This window comes from Spodoptera frugiperda, chromosome 8 (assembly GCF_023101765.2).
Source record: "Spodoptera frugiperda isolate SF20-4 chromosome 8, AGI-APGP_CSIRO_Sfru_2.0, whole genome shotgun sequence".
Lineage (NCBI taxonomy): Eukaryota > Metazoa > Arthropoda > Insecta > Lepidoptera > Noctuidae > Spodoptera > Spodoptera frugiperda.
The window spans coordinates 1411263-1433093 of record NC_064219.1 but is presented as its reverse complement, the minus strand read 5'-3'; the positions used below and the strand labels follow the sequence as shown (position 1 = coordinate 1433093).

Here is a 21831-nt window from a genome sequence, read left to right as displayed (position 1 = left end):
AAATTCGAGACCACTAACTAGGCGGTCACACTTGTAGCCAGTCTAACAAAAGTAGTCAGTAGGAATACAATAGAAATGATAAAACCATAAATCCATTTCAAGTTTTTAATCACAGAAAGGCATTACAATCACAGTTATTATGTACCAATAAAATCATCATGAAAATGGACCTAAAAGATACGAACTGTAACTACAACGATTTTAAAACAATACTAATTAATCAATACTCCGATAGCGACGACCTAATTACAATTTTGTATAAAAGAAATCCAGCGCCTCTAGCGGTTACTTACGGAACTAGAATTTCCCATACAAAAAAAAAATACGTCATCGCTGTCGAGTATCGACATTGACTATTGTTTTTAAATCATGGTAAAGGTTTATAAATAGGTATTCGCAAGCACATCGACGTACACTGGTATTGCTTCTGAACACGCTGTTTTGGAAGGCTTCAATCTGAAGCTGTAATGTGATGTAGAAATAAGTTAATAATGGCTATCGTTTTTGTGCTCATTAGATGCCACTTATGTAGCGTGAGATCCGACATCAAAAAAGAAGGGGGTTCTTAGTTTGACCTGTATTTTTGTATACAGGTATTTTTATCCGCGATTATCTCGCGATTCGTAGAACCGATTTTGATGCGTTTTTTTCAGAAAAGTCTTTATAACACCTAGGAGCAGGTAACTGCTAGTGCCAAGCCATTGGATAGTAGTACCATGTGACAGGTACAACAATTGGACAAATAGGACACCACGCTACATTAATGAAATCTGGTGAGCACAAAACATTAGCCCTCATTAAATAGAATAAGAACATATTAATAATCTAACATACCGAACAAACAATATTAATTACATATATTTATTTGTATGTGCTTAATATCTTATTTTATCACTACTTATAATAACTCCCACTTCCCATAGATTTCTGATTCTGAAGTAAGCAACAAGCTAATATTTTTGTACATTTATATTATTTCCATCCCTGTTTATTTCAAATTTCAGGTGTAACTAATTATCAAAATATCATGTGCCAAAAATTCAATTTATCTCCATTTAGCCTACAGTGCTTTTAAAGCGAATTTATAGTGATAAGATTTAAAAATGTTAAATTATTAGCATAGAGGCTCATATTCATGAGCAGCATTCTGCGACACACGACGCGGCGACTGTCGCGCTAATAATCATAGCATGAATATGAGCCTCTAGCATGGCTAGAAACTAGAAGAGTTCCTCGTCAAATAATTACGTAAGCCGAAAAACATGATAATTAATTTAGTATGTCTCACGAAAGTTATAAACATAGAACGAGTAGTCACGACTTCACGAATTAAAACTATTTAGTAGCAACAAGATTATAGCCTATTTTAATAGTTTTTTTATTGAGCACCATGGAATTTTAGTTGAGCTATAGTTTTTGGAAAACGGAATTAAATACTCATATGTATATATCAACGTTGACATTACAACATATTTTTTAATTGAAACACAATATGTTCTACAAGTTTAAATTGATTTATGCCACTGGAATTACTTTGACTCAAACTTTAACGTCTTGTATGTCTTGTAGACACAATAGAAAACAGTGTCTCGCGTAGATTTGCGCTCCTGGCATACCATGGGATAAATCAGTGGAGAACTAATATAAGAGTTTTACTTCGTTACTATTGAGTTTGAGTTAAAGTTATACCGCAGGCACAAAATAATCCGGAATTTAATCGGTAATTCGGAAGTACAAAACATGAAAAACAATAAATAGGTACTGTTTTAACTCTCAAAAATAATATTTATACAACTCAAAGTACAGTTTACTTATAAAACTAAACTACTACTGCATATAGGTATAGAGACGTAAATTTTCTACGTGAACATAATTACATAATGATATAATTACAAGATAACCCTCGCGACACCAGTAACTAACGCACGGCGGAATTATCTTGATAAATAATGAAATACGGAACTGAATACAAAACATACATGGTTAAATGATTATATTTATAAATAAAAAAAATAATAAAACCAATCAGTTTGTGTTATATCATTTCTTAGAATATTATTTAATTATTTCTAGGACTAATAAATATTAAGCCAAGTATTTTCTAATTTTTCACTTCTTTTAAAATCATCAGAATGCGTATAATAGTTACGTAGCATTCCGATAAAAATACATGTTTCCTATTATGAAACGTAGTTCATTTTACATAGTCAATTAATTATCTTTTGTAACGACTTTAGGGAGTATAATTTTTCTAAAACAATTACTCATTTCATTCACATAGGGCGAGGCAAAAACTACATATTTCAACGAAACAAAAATACGTGTCTTTAATACCAGTACCTATCAACGGCCTTAGGTACATACATTACATAAATATATTACATAATAAAAATGAAAATAATTTATACTGTATTACTGTATTAAACTAATTTAACTCACGATCGATCTGTACCCCTTAGTGCGAGTTTGCTTTACTTTTAACGAAAACTAAGCAAGAGCGCGTTCGCCTCTCTGATTGGCCAGCTCGAATGAACCAACCAATCAGTACCCTTAATACCTTAGAGCACCGAACGCACTCTCATTGGATGGTTCATTCACGTCGCCCAATCAGAGCGCCGAACGCACTCTCGTTTCGTTTTAGTTCAACAAACTTGTACTAAGGATACTGTATCCGGTATTCATAAAATATTATTACGTTCTACAATTTGCATCGCAATAAGACGTGACCTTAAACAATTGTATAGCCAGTGTCAAGGTTTCGAAAAAATATTGTGAAATTATAACGTTCATGTTTGTACATCATGATAAAATGTGTTACAAGTAATTCATGGGTTGTGAACACGAATTCGTAATTGTAGGTCAATTAGGTTATTGCTATTTTTAGTTATTTCGATTTGGAGGTTAAAATATTTTATAATAACCGGTATATAACTATGAAATACACTAAAATACATGAAAATTATTATAAAACAAAATCACATACATGTGGCAAAAAATCCATCGTCTTGAACCACTTTGCATTCACCGCAGTATCTCTCAAATGACCTTACTTGACAAAAAACAAATGTTAATCAATCAATCATTATTTGTTATAAAAATAAATATAAATATCATCTATTTATAAAATCAAAAAGCTAGCTAGCAAAATTACCGAGCCCCGAAATATTGTAACTTGATTTTGGAAATTGCTAATCCATAAACTGCTTTAAGATAGGCGATGGTAAGGTTTGAAATGGCTTGCATACATTTCACGCTTACTACGCATATAGCCTTCACTAGTTATGTATTTTAAGGGCAAAATTGAACCTTACGAACGCGAATACCTTAAAAATATTAGACCGTATCTTTAGTAGCTAACACTGGTTCAAACAAATTGACCTACTTTCTGTATTTGTCAGCTTTGTGCCGTAAAAACCACATCAATGCGAACAGGCATGATGGCGGGGTGTTCAGGGGTCCCGGGCCGGATATCCATTTTTCTACGTCTGCTATTGATTTTTCTACTACCTCTATGATTTCATCTTCGACGCCGCCACCTGAGAAAATAAAAAAAAAATATAAATAGAATTATATTAAAATGAATATAGGCGCATGTTTTAGCAGTGGACAACTCCCAGTTGATGATGATGAGAATGGTGTGTGTAGGACCATTTAATGTGTGGGAGAGTCAAGCTTCGGCACGTATGGGCTGGCTTGACCGGATACCACGGCCTCACAGAAAATCGACGTGAAACATGTGTCTCAGATTCCCCAACAACTTTAAGTTAAATTCCTATCCCCAAAAGCCTGGCAAAGCATTTGTAACGCCTCTTACTAGCCACTAGGTGGCGTCACTGACTGGTAGAAGAAAAAATTACTGGTAGAGTAAAAATATTCTTATTTAAAATTTGCTTTCATTATATATGTAAGTAATTAATGGGAGGTACATTATTTCACACGCGTCTGTGTGTACCTAAGTGTGGTTAATCGATGTAGAATGGCCGTGAAACGAGCTACTGATCGATATCGCGTGTTCATACCTACTTTCTGAGAAAGATAGCGCGCTGTCAAACAAAAAGAATTGTACCTAAGTATAGTTATGGTAACCTTCGAATTATATGGAAGTCCCATTTCAATAAAACCTTTTACGTGATGAGCTATAAATATCAACTGCTAAAAAAATAAGCAACGTCACGTATCCCATAAGGGGTAGGCGAAGTGCACATTACGACACGTAATGTACACCCACTTTTTCACCATAATATGTGTTATAAGTCCCATGTAATTCCCATGTACTGGATACAATTCCAGGTGCCGTGCTACTACTGACAAATTTTCTAAAACAAAAAAAAATACATTTACAAAAAGAAGATTTGTCATAATCCCAGTCTAATCGTAGATAGTCTAAATGCTACAACTCATATCTTTAAATGGTTGTTCTATTGTTGGTTTAAGGCATACATATTATTATCAGAATTGAACGGGAAAATCAAGGCTCCGATATATTTGAAATGTCTACGGCATTAAGTCCACCTTATGTACACATTTATGTGCATAAAGAGTTAAATAAATAAATATTTCTAAAGAAATATACAGCAATAGGTAACCTACGGTGAATTTCAGTACGCTTAATAGTTGCTAGCTAGTAACTAGGTAGTTGGCAAATTACCAATTCATATTGAACAGAATCATACTGCCGTATGCAGGCACATTGACTTATTACTTAAACTATTCCTTAGTAACGATTTTGTACCGAAGACAATTGCTAAGGACTGGGTTAAGTAACCATTAAATGAGAAAATGCTGTATATCGCAAGGAGAGATCCATTAGTCGATAGATAAGATGTTCTAATGATATAAGTACTACAGTAATAGGTATCTACAAGTAGAAACCATTATACCTAGATAAGTACTGTACCTATGTACCTAGGTACCTATGTAACGTCAAGTTTAGTATAGTCAATAGTCTTACGGGAACAAAGTGCAAGCTATTAACATCGTTTGGCTTGATATACAAAAATATAATATTGAACGCGAAATGGTAAAATTGTATAACTTATACCTATACTATTATGGGTCATTATTGGTATTACACATGGGACATCTGGACTTGTCACGGTTGGGGTTGGGCCGTGGGTTAATTATGTTTTACTAATTAATTTATTGTTGATTAGTTTATCGTCAATTAGGTTCACATTCCTCTAACAATTTTTGAAAGTTAAATAGGAATTGTTTACTTATCAAAATGTATTAGTTTTTGCCCGTACAGACTGAGTAGTGACTTTGGCCAGCCTTTACAATAACGTTTCATCAAAATCGGTTTAGCTGGTAATCTGTAGTTGCTTAAGTAATACAGAAATTGTATAGGCACTCATAAATGTGTATAAGTAAGTAATAGGAATGAATACTGAAATGCGATAAGACAACAGCTACAATATTTACATTCACAATAATTATACTAATTATCATACAACATAATTGAATTTATCATGACAATTCAATTAAACAATAAATGTAGAGTAATTAAAGAGAAAAATGACTTATCACAACTTAGCGCATTTTACCGCAGTCAATTGAAAATAAACCATGTGATTTAAGAGGTAAAGTAGATATTACCTGCCTACTTTTTAACAGTCAATCGAAAATCGTCCAATGACTTCTCCCGCCTAGAGTGAGGCGACAGGGAGTGTCAGACTCTTACTGACTAAAAACCATCCTGTTTCTTGTCCTGCTTTGAACCGGAGCTCCGGTAACCTGTTACGTTGTCCGCAGCTCCAGAAAGATTAACTTCATCATCTTGTTAGTTTTTTAAGGTTTCTGACAAGCTGTAATGACTGATGCCTTGACGGGCTCCTCGACGTATTTTACAACTCGGTTGTGGTTACTAATCATATCTATATTCTAAATTGTAGGGAGGTCTCTCCTTCTCGGGTTTGACCCGGTGAAAATGGGCACCGCGTCCCGCGACCAGCAGGAAAAACAGTGCTCATTGCCCCCTACTAAATATTATAACTCTCCTCCTTCCTTCTATTCTTTACTTTATATCTGTATTATCTATTATATTATGTTTACAACTTACCTTTTCCTACTTTCATGTCGTCGGTGACCTCACAGTAGAACAATGTCTGTAGCGAACCCTGAACGCCGACACCGGCCCTGTGTTGCAAACAAAGTAATTTCATTTGCATATCACTTTATTATTCTAATATAATATCTAGGACATCTAGGTATAATCTTTACAAATATTATAAATTTAAGTACTGCAGTCGTAAATCGTCTTAGAACTTGTGAACGGAAGTTAGATTTATAATATGTCTTCCGATTTGCGAATTTTATTGTCAAACAACTCTGTATAATTTACACCCACTTTTCACAATTAATGTTGTAAATCCCATGTAAGGAGCCTATTTTCCAAATACCGGCACATTTCCGGACTCCGTTCAATTACGGAGAAATTTTCGAAAAACCGAAAAATGCCCAGCAATACTCGCCCGACCGGGAATCGAACCCGATACCCCTTACCCGGTAGTCGCACTAGCAACCATTCGACCAACGAGTCTTGATTTAATTTACAGTACAAAGCCTATACAAGCAAAACAAATCCAACCAACCTGTATGATGCAATTTGATGGAGTTCTCTGAGCGGTACGTCATACCCGCACTCTTCTAGAACTTCCTCCTTGGCTATTTCTTGCAGGGACTTGTTCTTGTCCACGATGCCTGCGCACATCTCCAGGGTGATGCCCAGCGAGGCTGGGTACTTGTTTGTGTCTATTTCCCCAGCCTCACGTTCCGCTGGCGGGATGCAGTTGAAGTACACCGCTGTGGAAGAGGTAAGGAATTGAGTATCTACCTAAATAAGCCTCTTGTAAAGTACCGGAATGAAAAAATACTAGATTTTTTCACAAAAATATAAAACTTTGGCTGCAAAAGTCAAACCAAACGTTGTAACGTACTCGAAAGTCGCGCTGCGTGAGTTGAGGGGGGGAAAGGGTGAGTTCTAGGTACCTACTTAATTCCTACTTTTACAGTTTGGTCTAGGATGCGACACCAAAACTCGGATGCCGTTTGTGGCCCTAGAAATGTCCAGGAAATGATCAGTCTGAATTTGGCAACCCTAAATATCGGGTGAAAAAATGTATGCGTTCATGGTAAGACATAAATAATGAGGTCGATAAATTAACCGAGCTGATAAGGTGAATGTGTGGCTTTCCGCCTAACTAATTGTTTGCCATTGTTTATATATCAGTTATAAAAAAATTAAACTATATCAAGACCTAAGAAATTAGTAAAGGGTAAATTTAATTCATTTTTTTTTTATGATATAAGCCAGTAATGAGCAGACAGATCACCTAATGGTAAGCAATCGCCGCCGCCCATGGACGCCCAAAACATCACAGTCGTTACAATTGCATTGCCAGTCTTTTGGGGGTTACGAATTTAAAGGTTGTTGGAGAATTGGGGACCTGTAATCTCACGGTTATTTGTTATTCATTATTCACTCACCTGGCCTAAAATGTTTGGCCATCACCATCATTCTCCTCGTGACATTAAATACTATTACAAAGACCGAGTCCGTTACTTCTATCATATCCCGAGACATCATTTTATTATCTAAGGAGTAGAAGAAACGCAACGGTCTGACCGTGGCATTATCCGGCAAAACCGTCATAAACACATCAGTGATTACCATATTTTCCATTTTGCTAAAAGTATCTATGTATGTTCAACAATCAATAAATAATTTTGTAAAAAAAAACATAAGTGAAAATCTTCTTCAAATAAATTTTGCTGAATTTTTTAAAATCAAACTGACAATGTCATTATTTCAATTATTTTTATTTGATGATCACAGAGGATTGTATCTATCTAAATATTCTAAAGAGGTTGAGAGCTTAATGAAAAAGGTTTTTGTTCTGGACAGGGCCAACTTCTAAAGGGGTTACAGTCTCACAATATGAAGTTCAGAAAAATTATTTAGTATAGAATCTGGAAGATTATTTTAGTAGTCGAATAAAATATTCACTGGAAAAGGTTTAAATAGTAAACTTATTTTGAATTTTGAAAAAAGGATAAATAGTTAGTTAATTGTTTTTACAACATGCTATCCAAATGCTATCTATGAAAAAATATTATTAATATAATGATATAATATAATTGATCTGCAGAAAATTTATAGTCTGGTTTAACTATAAAATTCCAGATACTTAGCAACTGGCTAGAGAAGTGTATGAGATACAACATGAGGAATAACCATTGAATTTTTATTTTATAAGTGAACTTTGCAAAACAGTGTTCTTCTTTTCCTGTTCCATTTGTTTTCTGTTCCATATAATGTGAGTTAAAGCCAAAGACCTAATACAATTACTATTTACCAGTTAAATTGTAACATTACAATACAAATTATCATGATACACCTAAGTTTTACTATCAGATAAATTATAGAAGATAACAATCGCTTTTAAGCATTTGTTACTAGTTACATTTATTTAATTAAAAGATACACATCTTAACTGATTGCGCAAACGAGTTTAGTCTTAGCTTTCATAAATAATGGGTTCACTTACCGGGTCTAAATTGCTTCACAAATATCAAAACGTTTTTGGTGGTGTTGAAAACTATGATAGCGACGCTGTCGTGCACCGCCAGCATATCCCAGTTCTTATCCTTGCCTCCCTGCACGTAGTTAAAGCGAAAAGGCCTCACGTAAGGAGAATCCGGCAAAGGAGACAGGTAAACTTTAGTCAGATCTTCCATCTTCAGAGGTTTATCCTACCGGGTTAACAGCAATAGTTTAACTTATAAGTTACTGTTATAGAGTTCTTATACACTCGCGAATTAGATTTATTTGTATTTGTTAAATAATCTGCAGTCTAAGTGGAAACTGCTGGCTATCGAAGTCACTTTCGAACTGACAGAAACCGACAGTGACAGTATTACGATTACGACTAATGTCAAAGACTGTCATTGTCAGATGTAACAGTTAAGTGGCATTACTGGACTAATCACTACGATATTTCAATTTCCACGAGATTTCTAATAAACCTAGTAAAATTAACTCTTTATTAATCTTCACAATAATGTTAAAAAAAATAATGTTTTGTCGAATCGAATACATAGTTTGTGTTTGATGTTCACGGGCTTCACTATTAATCAGAATTGTCATTGTCAAATTAGAGTGACATTTCTGTTGTGTCCATGTACTTGACCATGGAAAAGTAAATAAAACCATATTTTTATTGTTGAATAATAAAGGAAATCATAGTACAAATTACTCATCTACTTACTTTTATCAAATGTGAATCGTAAGTGTGCATATTATATGCTAAAAGGGGAATACAAACATAAGCATGGCTCGACAAGAAAAGGGCCTAAAAACGGGCTTCGTGATCAAATTATCAAACGAAACTGTGCAAAAATTAGTAGAAGAGGAATCACAAGCTAAACCGCAAGTTGCAGAAGTCAGTAAGTCTGAGAGTGAGAACAAAGACTCAAATAAAATTGATGAGAAATTAGCAACTGAAAGTAAAGATAATTCTAAGTCTGAGGTTAGTTTACCACCTGAATCTGATAAGAAAGACACAAATCCTCAAACTGCTAATGATCAGGATAAATCTGATAAAAGTAATGTAACTGATAAGGATACTAGTAAAGCGGAATCAACCTGGGGTGATTATGCACCATACATTACTTATGAAGGTGAAGAAGCTATCTACACCGACCCTTCAAACAATCAGAAATACATATGGAGCACTGAATCCAATTCCTGGACATTGAAACCAGGACAAGAAGTACAAGGAAGAGAGTATAGTTATGAAAATGATACTCATATCTATACAGAAGCTGATGGATCTAAATTTTTCTGGGATGTTGACAAGAAAGCTTGGATCCCAAAAGTTGATGATGACTTCTTAGCTTTATATCAAATGTCATATGGATTTGTTGATAATAAAGCTGAGGAGAAAGACAAGAGTAAAGTAGAAGATAAAAAGAAAGAACAAAAGAAAGCTGATGTCACAGCAGCAGCAGGAGTCAAACGCAAAGCTGAACCACAGTGGTTCCAGCCATCAGAGGAAACTAACACCAAGGTGTATGTGTCTAATCTACCTCTAGACTTAACTGAAGAAGAATTTGTCAATTTTATGCAAAAATGTGGCCTAGTGGAACGAGACCCTAGCAGCCAAAAGATGAAAGTAAAATTGTACAAGGATAAAGAACAAGACTGTTTCAAAGGTGATGCATTGTGTACTTACATTAAGATAGAATCTGTAGACTTGGCATTAAAGTTGCTTGATGGCAGCGATTTCAAAGGAAACAAAATTAAAGTGGAGAGAGCATCATTCCAAATGAAAGGTGAATACAATCCGGCTTTAAAACCAAAGAAGAAAAAGAAAAAAGAACTTGAGAAAATTAAGAAAATGCAGCAGAAACTATTTGATTGGAGACCAGAAAAGTTTATTGGAGAAAGATCAAAACATGAACGGGTTGTTATTGTCAAAAATCTGTTCCACCCAACTGACTTTGATCAAGAGGTCCAATTAATCCTAGATTATCAGCAAGACTTGAGAGAAGAATGTGGAAAGTGTGGAGAAGTTAGAAAAGTAGTAATTTATGACAGACATCCTGAGGGTGTAGCTCAGATTACTATGAAAGAGCCAGAAATGGCTGATGCAGTTGTTGAACTCATCAATGGAAGGTGGTTTGGCAAACGGCAGATAACAGCTGAAATATGGGATGGCAGGACTAAGTACAGGATTGCTGAAACTGATTCTGAGATTAGCAAGAGGATAAATAAGTGGGATCAATTTTTGGAAGGCAAAGAAGGAGAAGAAAAGAAGAATGGATCTAAGGAATCTGCTGACAGTAAAAAGAAAGAAGAGTCTAGTGAGATCACAGATGTAAAATCAGTAGATAACATTGAAATGAAGGATGCAACTGAGAATGTTTCAGGAGATAGTAAAACAGAAGCTACAAATGAAACTACTAAAGTTGTAGATGTCAAACATAGTGATTGAATTTTTAAACAGTATGAAATAAGTAATACTAATTTTTATTTATAAATGAAATAAAATCGATTGAAAGGAATGTGACTTTTATTTTAATCCTATTTATGAGAAGATTATTTTGAATTATTGATAACTTTGAATGCTGATACAGTTTCATGTATATATTTTGTATACCTTATGGATAGGTGGCTTGATTTTCTTGACTGTTTGATTTGCTAACTTTACTTCATCTAATAGTCGTTTTGTGGAACAGGCTCGTACGATGTTTGTTATAAGCATACTCATAAATGTTATTTAGTTTGAAGTGTCTACCAAACTTCCAAGACATAGTGATCATTATGCTTTTCTAAACATTGTAGTTTCAAATCATTTCCTAGTTTTTTATGACCTTGGACTTTGAATTACAAGTTGAGTAAATTAATGTTTGGACACATGACAAATAATCATGATCAAAAAGTGTCAAAGTTATTTATTGTGATTACATTTTTATTACTATCGCTTGGATAGATTACAATGATGAATGACATAAGTTATTTTATTTGGAAATCCTAATCAAGATTCTGCTACAGTAACTCAAGTTACTGATGAAGGCAATAACGGTTACAAGTTAAAATCTTACGATGCACAAATAATAAATGTAATTCATATTATTGATAACAAATTAATATAGATTTCAGGATAAGTTTAATCAAATCGATTAAGCGCAAGCAATCGTTTGTCTATGGTTTTAGGCAGAATGAATGTTTTTCAATGCCTACAACCAATCCTAATTAAAAAATAAACACAGTACCATAAACAACAAGCCGTCATGTTGTCTGACACCTGACTTTTTAGTTGCATACACAAATTTATCTAATTCGACGTTTTGTAATCAAAAACGTTTACAATAACGCTTGTAACCCATAGGCAAATAAATTGAGTTTACAGCAGTGTATTGTTCTATGATGGCCATTGTGTACGAACGCTTTAATACGCGTCTATACTTGGAGTGAGGTGTCACGTCTAATCGGGGCTTCTCTAGCGGCCGACTCCATGAATAATAACAGGATAATATGTTAACATGGCTGTGCAATCAGACTCTGGAGGGAAGGACGACGTGAAGACCCAGTTCGTGACGCGAGAAGGCACATATCGCTTGATGACCCTATCGGAGTATTCCAGGCCTAATCGTGTTGGTTATACGAGTGGCTCCGGGTCTTCCCATGTGCGCGTATCTCTGGTCAGCCTTCCGCCGGGTCCTGGGGGCGGAGCGCCTGGCTCTGATGGACAGGGATCCGACGATAGGATATGCTTCAACCATGGCAAAGAACTTTATGTTTATGTCTACAGAGGTGTCAAAAAGGTAAAGAATCTTGTGTTTGCTTACATGTATAACTAAATTAAATTATATTCTTTTAGTTAGAAGTATACCACATCTCATTTACATGTCATTAATACAAGACATCCTTACTCTGATGGAAGAAAACCAATAAGAATCCTAACATCAATTATTATAAGTCTATGTAGGAGTTAAGTACTCATAACTTATCTCTATATTTTTCTAAATTGCCAACTACAACCCAATTTATTTGAAAATAAATTTTATCAACATTTACTATTCCCTATCTTGCAAAAATTCCATATCAAAAGCAAACATAGCATAGTTATCTATAAATAGTATCTGTACCCTTTATCTAGATTTTAATAACCTTAATTGGTTATACTTTGATGTGGGTGTGCTTACAATTTTGGCTAAAACCCCAATATGTGTAACTTACTTTTTATCAAAAAGAAAATATACCTATTGATGCAACTTATTATCTAAAAAATGAATCATTCACCTACATTTTACATATGCACGCAATAAAGTAATCAAATTGTTATCTTAAAAAAATATATTATGTATTATCTATACACTACCTTAGCTATCAAAAGATGTGATTGTATTTGTTTAGAGCTCATAAAACAATTAATTTTGTATGATGTGGTTTACATTCATACATACATAACCTTATGCCTGTCTCCCTTAGGGGTAGGCACAGACAATAGAATGCCTATTGCTATGAATCTTACATACCTCTTATGCTTCATCAACAGTCATTTCATTTATGCATGTTGGTTAAGAGTACTTTTAATTTGGCTCAATATTAAAGAAGTGATGTGATAAAGAATCTGATGTGGTTTACTTCTTTCTTTAACTGATTAATACAATTTCAATGTAGCATACTTTCATCACCCAGCACATATTACTAGCTTTGTTTCACCCAACATGCTTTGCATGAAAACAGCTGTTACACAAACCATATTAACACCTTTTTCCCATTAATAAGTACAAATTACTGTAGTTAGAGTTATCAAATGGGACACAAAACTCACACAATTGTACGTCCTGCAGGGCATGTCACTATATTACACACTTCCTCGGCAGGCGGCAGATCTCACAAAGCCAGTTGACAAGAAGATGTACAAAGGGACAAACCCGACTTGCCACGACTTTAACACCGTCACGATGACACCGGACAGTGTCTCCTTAGTTATAGGATTTTCTACCGGCCAAATACAACTCATAGACCCTATTAAGAAAGAATTAAGTAAATTGTACAATGAAGAGGTGAGTACTACTTTTATTATCATTTTTATTCTAAAAAATAAACCAATCTATCAAATCCAATTAAAATATTTTCAATTTTATTACAAGAAGTTAAGGTTGAAAATTGGTTCAAAAGTTTGATAATTTAGCATTGTCTTGTAGCTATTACAATAGCATAAACTGCCTTATTAGATAACTAATTACTGTATATCCAACAAAATAACTAGGAAATACTTAAGCCTACTCAGTTCTTTACATTAACATGATTTATTTACATAAGGTTTCTAGTACTTACATGACTTCAGAGGTGAAGTAAACATGCCTTTTCAATTCCTACCTCCTATTATGTTGTATACAAACTTTTGTTATGAAGATTTTGTAAGATGACAAGGTTCTTACAATTCTAACAAATGTGCTATGTGTTGTATATTTTTCTATGAGACCTTGAAATGTCAAAGATTATTGCAATTTTGTCAGGTGTTTACATAATTATTATAATAGTGAATGTCATCTAAATAAAATATTAAAATATATCTCAAGGTTGTGTTAAGTATGTATTTGTTTAAGACTTAAGTCTACAAATATGCAGGTGATATTTTTGAATTCGTTAATATTTTTAAGGCCACATCTGTTTATCAGAATTGTTGTTTATTTTAAATTTAATCCCAAAATATTTATGATTTTAATTAAAAAGGCTTTATCATCATCAACAATTTAAATGGCGTTTTCCATATTTGACTGTTGACCACCTGTTCTCAATCCTCCAAATAGTACATTAGTATGATTCTGTGAGGCTTTGAAACAGAGGTCGTAAAGAGGCTCAATAAATCGCCGAAATAACTAATGTATCTATTGGCGATAAAAACAAGAATTACTAAACAAATGGTTAGGCGATTTTCACCAGCAGATAGACTAATTTAGAGGAAGGTTTTGGTGTTAAATACTAACAAATTTATAAGTTTCGCAGGCGAAATTTCTTTAATCAATTTATTAGTAAAACAACAGCATAGATTAAACGATTTAAAAGCATTATTTTTCTTGCACATTGGGCACATACATGTCCTTCATAAATAGAGTATTTGATAATATGAAGTATAAACTTAGGTAGGTACTTTTGTAGGTACTAGGTACTGTATTATCACTAACCAGTTATCATGACCGCATCCTACGTATTGTATTACATAGTCTGTTATATAATGTGGCAAGTAAATAGGGAGTGCTGATAACGTTTGTGTGTTAAATGGAAATTATGTATCTAATTTGTAATTGACCTAATTCTGTGATGTACTATTTTTGGTCGTGGTATCTCTCTTGTTTATATATTATGTTTTATTTATGTGTTAGAAAATGAGAAGTCTTTTTTCCCTTTAGGGCTAGAAAATCCGTGTGAAAGAAAAATACTTAATTTTTTCCTCAATAAATTCTCTTGAACGTAAATAAATCAAATTGGACTCTAATGATAAAAACGAACGGATAGATATGTAAAGGCTGTAAGCAATGATCGGCAAATACCCACGAGACATGGGAACATGGGCCTGTGGAGATCGCAAACGTGCGTAACGTGTCCCAAATGAGCTTATATTTTGGCACGGGCCCCACCGTAGTTAGATTAGGTACGCCATTGACTAAACGCGTTGATTAATGGGCACTACAATATACCTACTATTACTACTACAATATAAATGTATAGTGATGAAACTGAAACTTCCTATTTACCTAGTGTTTTTTTTTAATGTGACCCCAAAAAGATTTTCTCCTGTGTCGTAAATGAGCTTACAAACAAATTCACATTGGTATCATTACAAAGAGCTTTAAACAGAGAGGAATGGAAGAAGGGTCTTTGTCCTGCAGTGGGACGATCATGGCTAAAATGTAAATGTAAATACTAATCTTTACATATACATTGTACCCAGATGGGTTTGAACCCAGAACAACAATTTGTAGGTCACAGAAAAGGATTGTGGTATGTGGGAATTAGAACTGAATCCGCGACATGTTGCCTATCAGCCAATCCTAGCACCAACTGCTGTTTCTAAGTGCTTTCTTCTTTTTCGTAGCACTCCCTAAACCGTAATGATTTGGGATCTAGACTAAGTTTTATGAGATAGATGCAATCAAATTTCCTTTTTCCGTTTTGAACATGGCCCAGTGATTGTTATCCAATTTTGAATTACATAAGAATTAAGTAACTCTGATATAACATGAAGTTTATGTTGGTCATTAAGTCATTGCAATTCAAATTTTAAGGATCGTGAGAAATATTTTGAACAATGGTTACCTAAATAATGTGAACTGCCTAATCTTTGCTAAGCTGCGAAAATGCACCTAATGGTCACGGAATAAAGTGTATTATTTTCTAGTTGATTATTTGTAAATGTAGCAATTTCGACAGAATAAGCGTATTCACATTAACATTCATAATCTTTATTGTAAGAAGTTTTGGAATTTCTATTCCGATCTAGGCAAACTAATAAAAAAAACTGTGAACCAGTCTTCAAATGCCTTTATACCAAAGTTTTTTCTTCTTCTCATTTGAAACTGTACAGGTTACGGCCATATTGTCCCACCTACATACACATTATATTAGCTTATCTGTGATTAAAGTCAACAAAGTTTATCAAAGGTCGTCATGAAACGCCTTGGTGTTTGTCTTTGGTCTGCTCATGGCCACACCCTCCTTGTTATCATGTGTGATTTATAAAATAATGCTCCCGTTACTTTATGATGCTAGTTTTCTAGTAATCCTAGCCAACTGTGAAGACTAATAGGCTATAATACCTGTAATGCTCATAAAACTTTTCCAAACATATTTTAATTACCGTTGCGTGACTGGGATCTAGTGGTTTTTCGTGTGTATTATAGTTAAATCTTTCGTAATTTGTGTGATTATTTCTTTTAATTATTATCTAGACATGTATGTGTAATCCACACTGTCACAGCTAACTGTTGTTTCCAATTCCAGAGACTGATTGACAAAACGAGAGTGACGTGCATAAAGTGGGTGCCTGGCTCGAGCAACCTGTTCATCACGGCGCACGCGTCCGGCCAGCTGTACGTGTACAACGAGGAGCTGACGTGCGGGACCACGGCGCCGCACTACCAGCTGTTCAAGCAGGGCGACGGCTACTCCATCCACACCTGCCGCACCAAGTCCACGCGCAACCCGCTCTACAGGTGGCTCATAGGAGCCGAGGGCAGCTGTATTAACGAATTCGCATTCTCTCCGTGTGGAACCAATCTAGCAGTCGTTTCCCAAGATGGCTTCCTCCGAGTTTTCCATTACGACACAATGGAACTCATTGGAAGAGCCAGATCATATTTCGGCGGCTTTCTATGTGTCTGCTGGTCTCCTGACGGCAAATACGTCGTAGTCGGCGGAGAGGATGACCTGGTCACCGTGTGGTCGTTCAGCGAGAGGAGAGTGGTGGCGCGCGGGCAGGGCCACAGGTCGTGGGTGTCTGTAGTCGCGTTCGACCCCTACGTCGTCAGCTTCAGCGAACCGGAGAGCGAGGAGGGAGTCGAAGACGATAGACAGAAAAGTGAAACTGTGCAGTGTTATAGGTTAGGCAGTGTATCTCAGGACACACAGTTGTGCTTGTGGGATCTCACTGAAGACGTGTTGAAGCCGCCGGTCAGGGCGCGAGCCTCCGCGCATCTCTCACCCAATAGTCAAACATTCTCCCCTAATGGAGTCCCTGGCATGAAGGCACCAGCGCCGAAAGGAGCCAAAACTAATAAGATAGGACACAAACACGCCGAGCTTAGCGGATCGAACGCGGCGGGCGAGCCGTCCGGGACTAAGCAAACGAAAGCGAAAGTAAATAACGTGTCGACCCTCAATATTAGTGTGGGGAAAGCGAAAGAGGAAACTTCGGGGTCGCTCGGAGTGAACTCGCTGACGCAGCGGTTGGCCGGGTTCTCTTTCGGCGAGCGTCGATCGGAGCATCGCAGGAATTTTAGTCTGACGTCGAAGCCGGCGGAGCAGAAGTCCTCGGCGTCAATTAGCGTGGCGCTGCGAGGCAAGTCCGCGGGCGCGTCGACGACGGAGTCGTACGACCCGCTGAAGCTGATCGGCACGGCGTCGTGTCCGCGGTTCGACGAGTGCCCGGTGCTGGAGCCGCTGGTGTGCAAGAAGGTGGCGCACGAGCGGCTGACGGCGCTGCTGTTCCGCGCCGAGTACCTGCTCACGGCCTGCGCCGACGGCTGCGTCAACACGTGGGCGCGGCCGGCGCGCGCGCTCAACGGGGACGCGCGCGCGCCGCGCCGCCTCGACCGCATCGACCTCGTCGACTAGTCGCACCATCCGCCGCGCGACGCGCTCCTGCTCTACTCCAACGTTTCCGACGCTCACTCTCCGACACTCTCGTCCCGACACTCTCTTGGCCAGACTAAAACTTAACAGTAAATTAATTAGTACAATATAGATGAAGATATATTTCCTTACTTTAGCAGCACCGAAGGTTGTATGTAGCCGTTATTTGAGCGAAATAACCGCTGTTTGTTGCGTTTCGATCAAATAACACTGATGTTATAGATTCGAAGTGTAGCAGTACCTCGATGTATGTCCATGTAATGTTGAAACGTTGGTTGTTTGATAATACTCGTGGTTGTCTGCAGCGGCCGCTGGTTCTAGTTAAAGTTTGTGGTGAGTGGTGTTCGTGTGCTATTATTCCATGTTAGACACATTGTTGGTTCATAATGCGTGTGAGTGTATTATGTCGTGTCCTGGAGCTCTCCTGTGTATGCCAATATCATTTTAGAGTATATATTTATAAATTCCTGGATCGCGGCCAAAATGTTAGGCTTAGAAAAGTTTTAAAATGTTCGCACTGATTTTGAAATTTACACTTTCTGGTTTTGGATGTTTTATATTGCTTCGCGGATCTGGGAATAGCAAGTTTGAATAAATTTTAATAAGATATATGTTTTCTTGAGCACGGCAAACTATTATGCACTTTGAATGAGCCTGCGAATATTTGTATTTCTTGTAGAAACTGTTAGATATATCAGTTGTATGCTTTCCTTGAACGTAGCCCTTGCTCTGAGGTGGTTTTGCACGACACATTACTGAACACAAGTAACGGTGACTAAATTGTGATACTCTTACTCTTACTAAATCGGTGGTATTCTGTCCTTTTAATGTAATGGTACTAAGTGGGGGTGTCGTCAGGGCTTGGAACAAGACTATTGGAATGAGGATATCCTAAACAAATATGAATACAGTAAAAATATATTACTTTAGCTTTGTCCTTTAAGTCGTGGTTCTAAGTCTCCTGGCTACCCCAACGATAGTACCGAGTAGATATAGAAACAGACTTACATATTGTTAATACTTCCTACATAGGTCTATCGGAATGTTTCATGTAAATGTAATAGTTTAACTTGTATCGGCATTCTGTTCCATACAATACAGGAAAGTTCCAGTTGGTGGGTGATGTTCCACTAAGCATTTTCTAGAGTTGTAATTGATATACGATAAAAAAAAACATTTTAGATAGCAATAGATATGAGATTCATAACTATGTATAGACAAATGTATATTGTAATTAAGGAAAACGGTTTTTTTTCTCGGCTCACATGTAAATATAGTTGGTAGGCCAGGCGATCTGATCGCTTCGTATTCGCAAACACGCGCTTTCATATTAAAGCTATTTATTACGATTTTTTTATCGATTTAAAATATTGTTGCATCGATTGACGTGTCTGTAAGACTTGCAGTGTTTAATCGTTTAACTTTTTTTATTGTGAGACTCTTATAAGTTGTTAATTATTTAGGTATTAGTTGTTAGTTCGTAGTTTAGTGAATTTATTTTATCATAGATCAATATTTGGTTCTATATTTTTGCTCTCCTTTAGATAAATTGATATAGAGCGCGGATTTGGTCATTTGAAATGGAGTTCTTGGGTATAACGAGGAAAATACAAAATACACAATAAAATTAATGTTCTTAAAGTATTAGTAATGTTACATTGACTATTTAGGCTGCTATTCTACTTATTTTAATCTAATCTTTCTTAAGAAAAAACATATATTAATGTATTGTTCGTTTTATAATAATTATATAAATTAACACGACTCCATTTTCACAAATCCGCGCTTGAAATAATATTCCTAATCTATATTTAGATATTTTCACAATTGTCCATTGCTATTTGCAAAAATAATATATTAGCAACCATGTAAATAACAGGTAAACAACTGTTATAACAATGCAATAGCGTAGTAACGAAATAACTGAAGTCTACTTATATTCGCCTAAATTATTTGTTAAAATTATGTTCTATAGTCACTATTATTTATGTGTATAGCGTTTAACGTTTTATTTTAAATTGATAAATCGACATTATATTATGAAATAACTTATTTGTGACACCGTTATTAGATGTAACGTCAGTTTCAAAATAGCTGTTATGTATGTTGGGGATAATTGTATAATTGTCACATTTTCAATGTACTTTGAATTGAAGGAATGTTTTTCTTTATTTGTGGCCTTATAAATGTTACTTACTATGAATATCATGTGGCTGCAATTAAACTTGCCTTTCTATTTATGTATGTCAGTTAATTTAAATAAGTTTCTAATAAAGACAGTAGTTGTGATTCGGAGCTAAATATGGGCGGCAAGGGTTTAGCGGCCCGCCATTGGTTCCAACGTTTAGAGCCAGTTAATACGTCTCTTGCGCATCGTGATATTGCATACTAATGTTTTAATTAAAGCTATACGAGACTAGTCGTAATGTGCTACTATTGGTACAGTTTCAGCCTTGATAACGTTATTAAAGTTTTATATAGTTATTTGTACAGAGTATTGTAACGTCTTGTAATTGTTCATTAAAGTTTAGGTAAAGTGTAAGTATAGAGAAAAGACCTGATGATGCAAGATACGTAATGTTACATGAAATTAAATGATCTCAAGCTAAATTATCCTTTCACTGTCGCTTTGTAATCGCGATGCGCATCGCACAAGAGACTTTGAAGAACATTACTAACAAACATTACCTATTTATTGGATACATTTTTGATGATTCCAGAAATTGTATTATTCAAGTTATTGATAGCTCTGTTGGACAAGCAGCTACTATAGTATCCGTTGATTAATGAGCCATTTGTAAGTTTAAACATACTTAATACTAGGTTGTGCTCATAGTTATAATGTTAGCCTTTGAACAATCACTGAGGCGTTGTTCTGACTCCTGGTTAGTAACAACGTACTAGCCTTTGAGGTAAAGGGCAAACTACTGCCCTATTGCATTTAATGATGTGTGATACTCTTATAATTAAATGGTGGGTGATTCCTATTTGACAAAGAAGACTGGGAGAATATTGTATAAATCGATTGTTGAGTTACTTCTAGCCAGCGGTCAGAACAGTGCTTGAATATATTTAATTTGTTTTTCAATACAGTGTACACGATACACGCGTGAAATGTGCGTATTCAATACATCTGTTCATTCAGTGATTGGTGTTCTTGTATTGTTTTAGTAGAATTTATAAGCTCTCTGTCTTGAGCGAATGGGACTATGATTTCTTATGCTGCCTCTATTAAAACGAATTTACCGCCTTTCCTTCTTTTATCTCATGTATTAGTCACGATTATAACTCCTCACCTGTTTCAAATAAGGTCTATATTTACGTGAATGTTTTTATATCTATCTAAAAGGTTTCTAAACAGATTATAATTGTTAAAAGGCAGGCGTAATGAATACTAGTCCCATAACAAGTTACTAGGTCACTGTCGCAATGATAATATCATGTTTATTACTAATTAATTTATTGGAGTTCTTTGTTCAATAATAGTGAGACACGAATTACAAGCCTATCAAGTTAATATTTAAATAGAGGATTCTCTTTATAAAGTTTTGTAGTTTTATTTCTTTGAAAATCTTTACGACTATTAACCCTGTGCTGAAAATAATAGGACGTCATCATAATAGTATGTCCGTGGTTTTTTTAAACCTTTTAATTCACTAGATAACATGATTTTAATTAATTGAGAAAAGCTCTACTAAGTTCGAGTCACAGAGGGAATCTTCATCATAAGCAGCGTGCGCAGACGTGGCGACATCGCGCAGCCTACTTTTTAATCTTTATATTAAAATTGTGTGGAGGCATTAATTTTTTTTTTGCGAACTTAACACATTGAAATGGATTATTCTATCCCTATCTCCTTTTTGTCTTTATCCAAAATACATATTATTTGAACAAATTAATCAATAATAAAATCTAGGTCACCAAGCAAGAGGAGATTATCCCACAAGTTCAAAATAAAATCAAAA

At 35.5% G+C, this 21831-nt stretch overlaps 3 protein-coding genes across 6 annotated transcripts; 2 read left to right on the top strand and 1 right to left on the bottom strand.

The window, feature by feature from the left end:
• Window positions 1-91: 91 nt before the first annotated feature.
• LOC118275866 (uridine diphosphate glucose pyrophosphatase NUDT14) lies at window positions 92-11492 on the bottom strand. Of its 3 annotated transcripts, none has more exons than XR_004783624.2 (7): window positions 11160-11491; window positions 8547-8751; window positions 6591-6801; window positions 6059-6135; window positions 3383-3536; window positions 2984-3049; window positions 92-462 (listed from the first exon to the last, which is right to left on the bottom strand). XR_004783624.2 is itself a non-coding variant. In XM_035593977.2 (7 exons), exons 1-7 carry the CDS (start codon window positions 11268-11270, stop codon window positions 452-454), a joined length of 831 nt encoding a protein of 276 aa, XP_035449870.1. In that variant the 5' UTR covers window positions 11271-11492; the 3' UTR covers window positions 92-451. The 3 variants fall into 3 exon arrangements, 2 of the variants coding, with proteins under 2 accessions (XP_035449870.1, XP_035449871.1); XM_035593977.2 differs by having other exon boundaries at window positions 2984-3045; window positions 11160-11492; XM_035593978.2 differs by lacking the exons at window positions 8547-8751; window positions 11160-11491 and adding an exon at window positions 7486-7790 and having other exon boundaries at window positions 2984-3045.
• On the top strand, window positions 9134-11064 carry LOC118275865 (HIV Tat-specific factor 1 homolog). Its single transcript, XM_035593976.2, has one exon. The coding sequence runs from the start codon at window positions 9330-9332 to the stop codon at window positions 10992-10994; it is 1665 nt and encodes a 554-aa protein (XP_035449869.2). The 5' UTR covers window positions 9134-9329; the 3' UTR covers window positions 10995-11064.
• A 273-nt stretch (window positions 11493-11765) lies between the features above and the next one.
• LOC118275864 (WD repeat-containing protein 20) lies at window positions 11766-21411 on the top strand. Of its 2 annotated transcripts, none has more exons than XM_035593973.2 (3): window positions 11766-12327; window positions 13360-13575; window positions 16517-21411. In XM_035593973.2, the coding sequence occupies exons 1-3, from the start codon at window positions 12046-12048 to the stop codon at window positions 17846-17848; spliced, it is 1830 nt and encodes a 609-aa protein (XP_035449866.1). In that variant the 5' UTR covers window positions 11766-12045; the 3' UTR covers window positions 17849-21411. The 2 variants fall into 2 exon arrangements, with proteins under 2 accessions (XP_035449866.1, XP_035449868.1); XM_035593975.2 differs by having other exon boundaries at window positions 11767-12327; window positions 13393-13575.
• Window positions 21412-21831: the final 420 nt, after the last annotated feature.

Excerpts from the sequence above, each read along its gene's own strand:
- LOC118275864 (XM_035593973.2), top strand. The coding sequence starts at position 12,046 with ATGGCTGTGCAATCAGACTCTGGAGGGAAGGACGACGTGAAGACCCAG. Across the intron at positions 12,328-13,359 it reads TCTACAGAGGTGTCAAAAAG|GGCATGTCACTATATTACAC; the intron begins GTAAAGAATCTT and ends TACGTCCTGCAG. Across the intron at positions 13,576-16,516 it reads GTAAATTGTACAATGAAGAG|AGACTGATTGACAAAACGAG; the intron begins GTGAGTACTACT and ends TTCCAATTCCAG.
- LOC118275866 (XM_035593977.2), bottom strand. The coding sequence starts at position 11,270 with ATGAGTATGCTTATAACAAACATCGTACGAGCCTGTTCCACAAAACGA. Across the intron at positions 6,802-8,546 it reads TGTGAAGCAATTTAGACCCG|CGGTGTACTTCAACTGCATC; the intron begins GTAAGTGAACCC and ends CCTCTTCCACAG. Across the intron at positions 3,046-3,382 it reads AAAGCTGACAAATACAGAAA|GTCATTTGAGAGATACTGCG; the intron begins GTAGGTCAATTT and ends TTGTCAAGTAAG.
- LOC118275865 (XM_035593976.2), top strand. The coding sequence starts at position 9,330 with ATGGCTCGACAAGAAAAGGGCCTAAAAACGGGCTTCGTGATCAAATTA.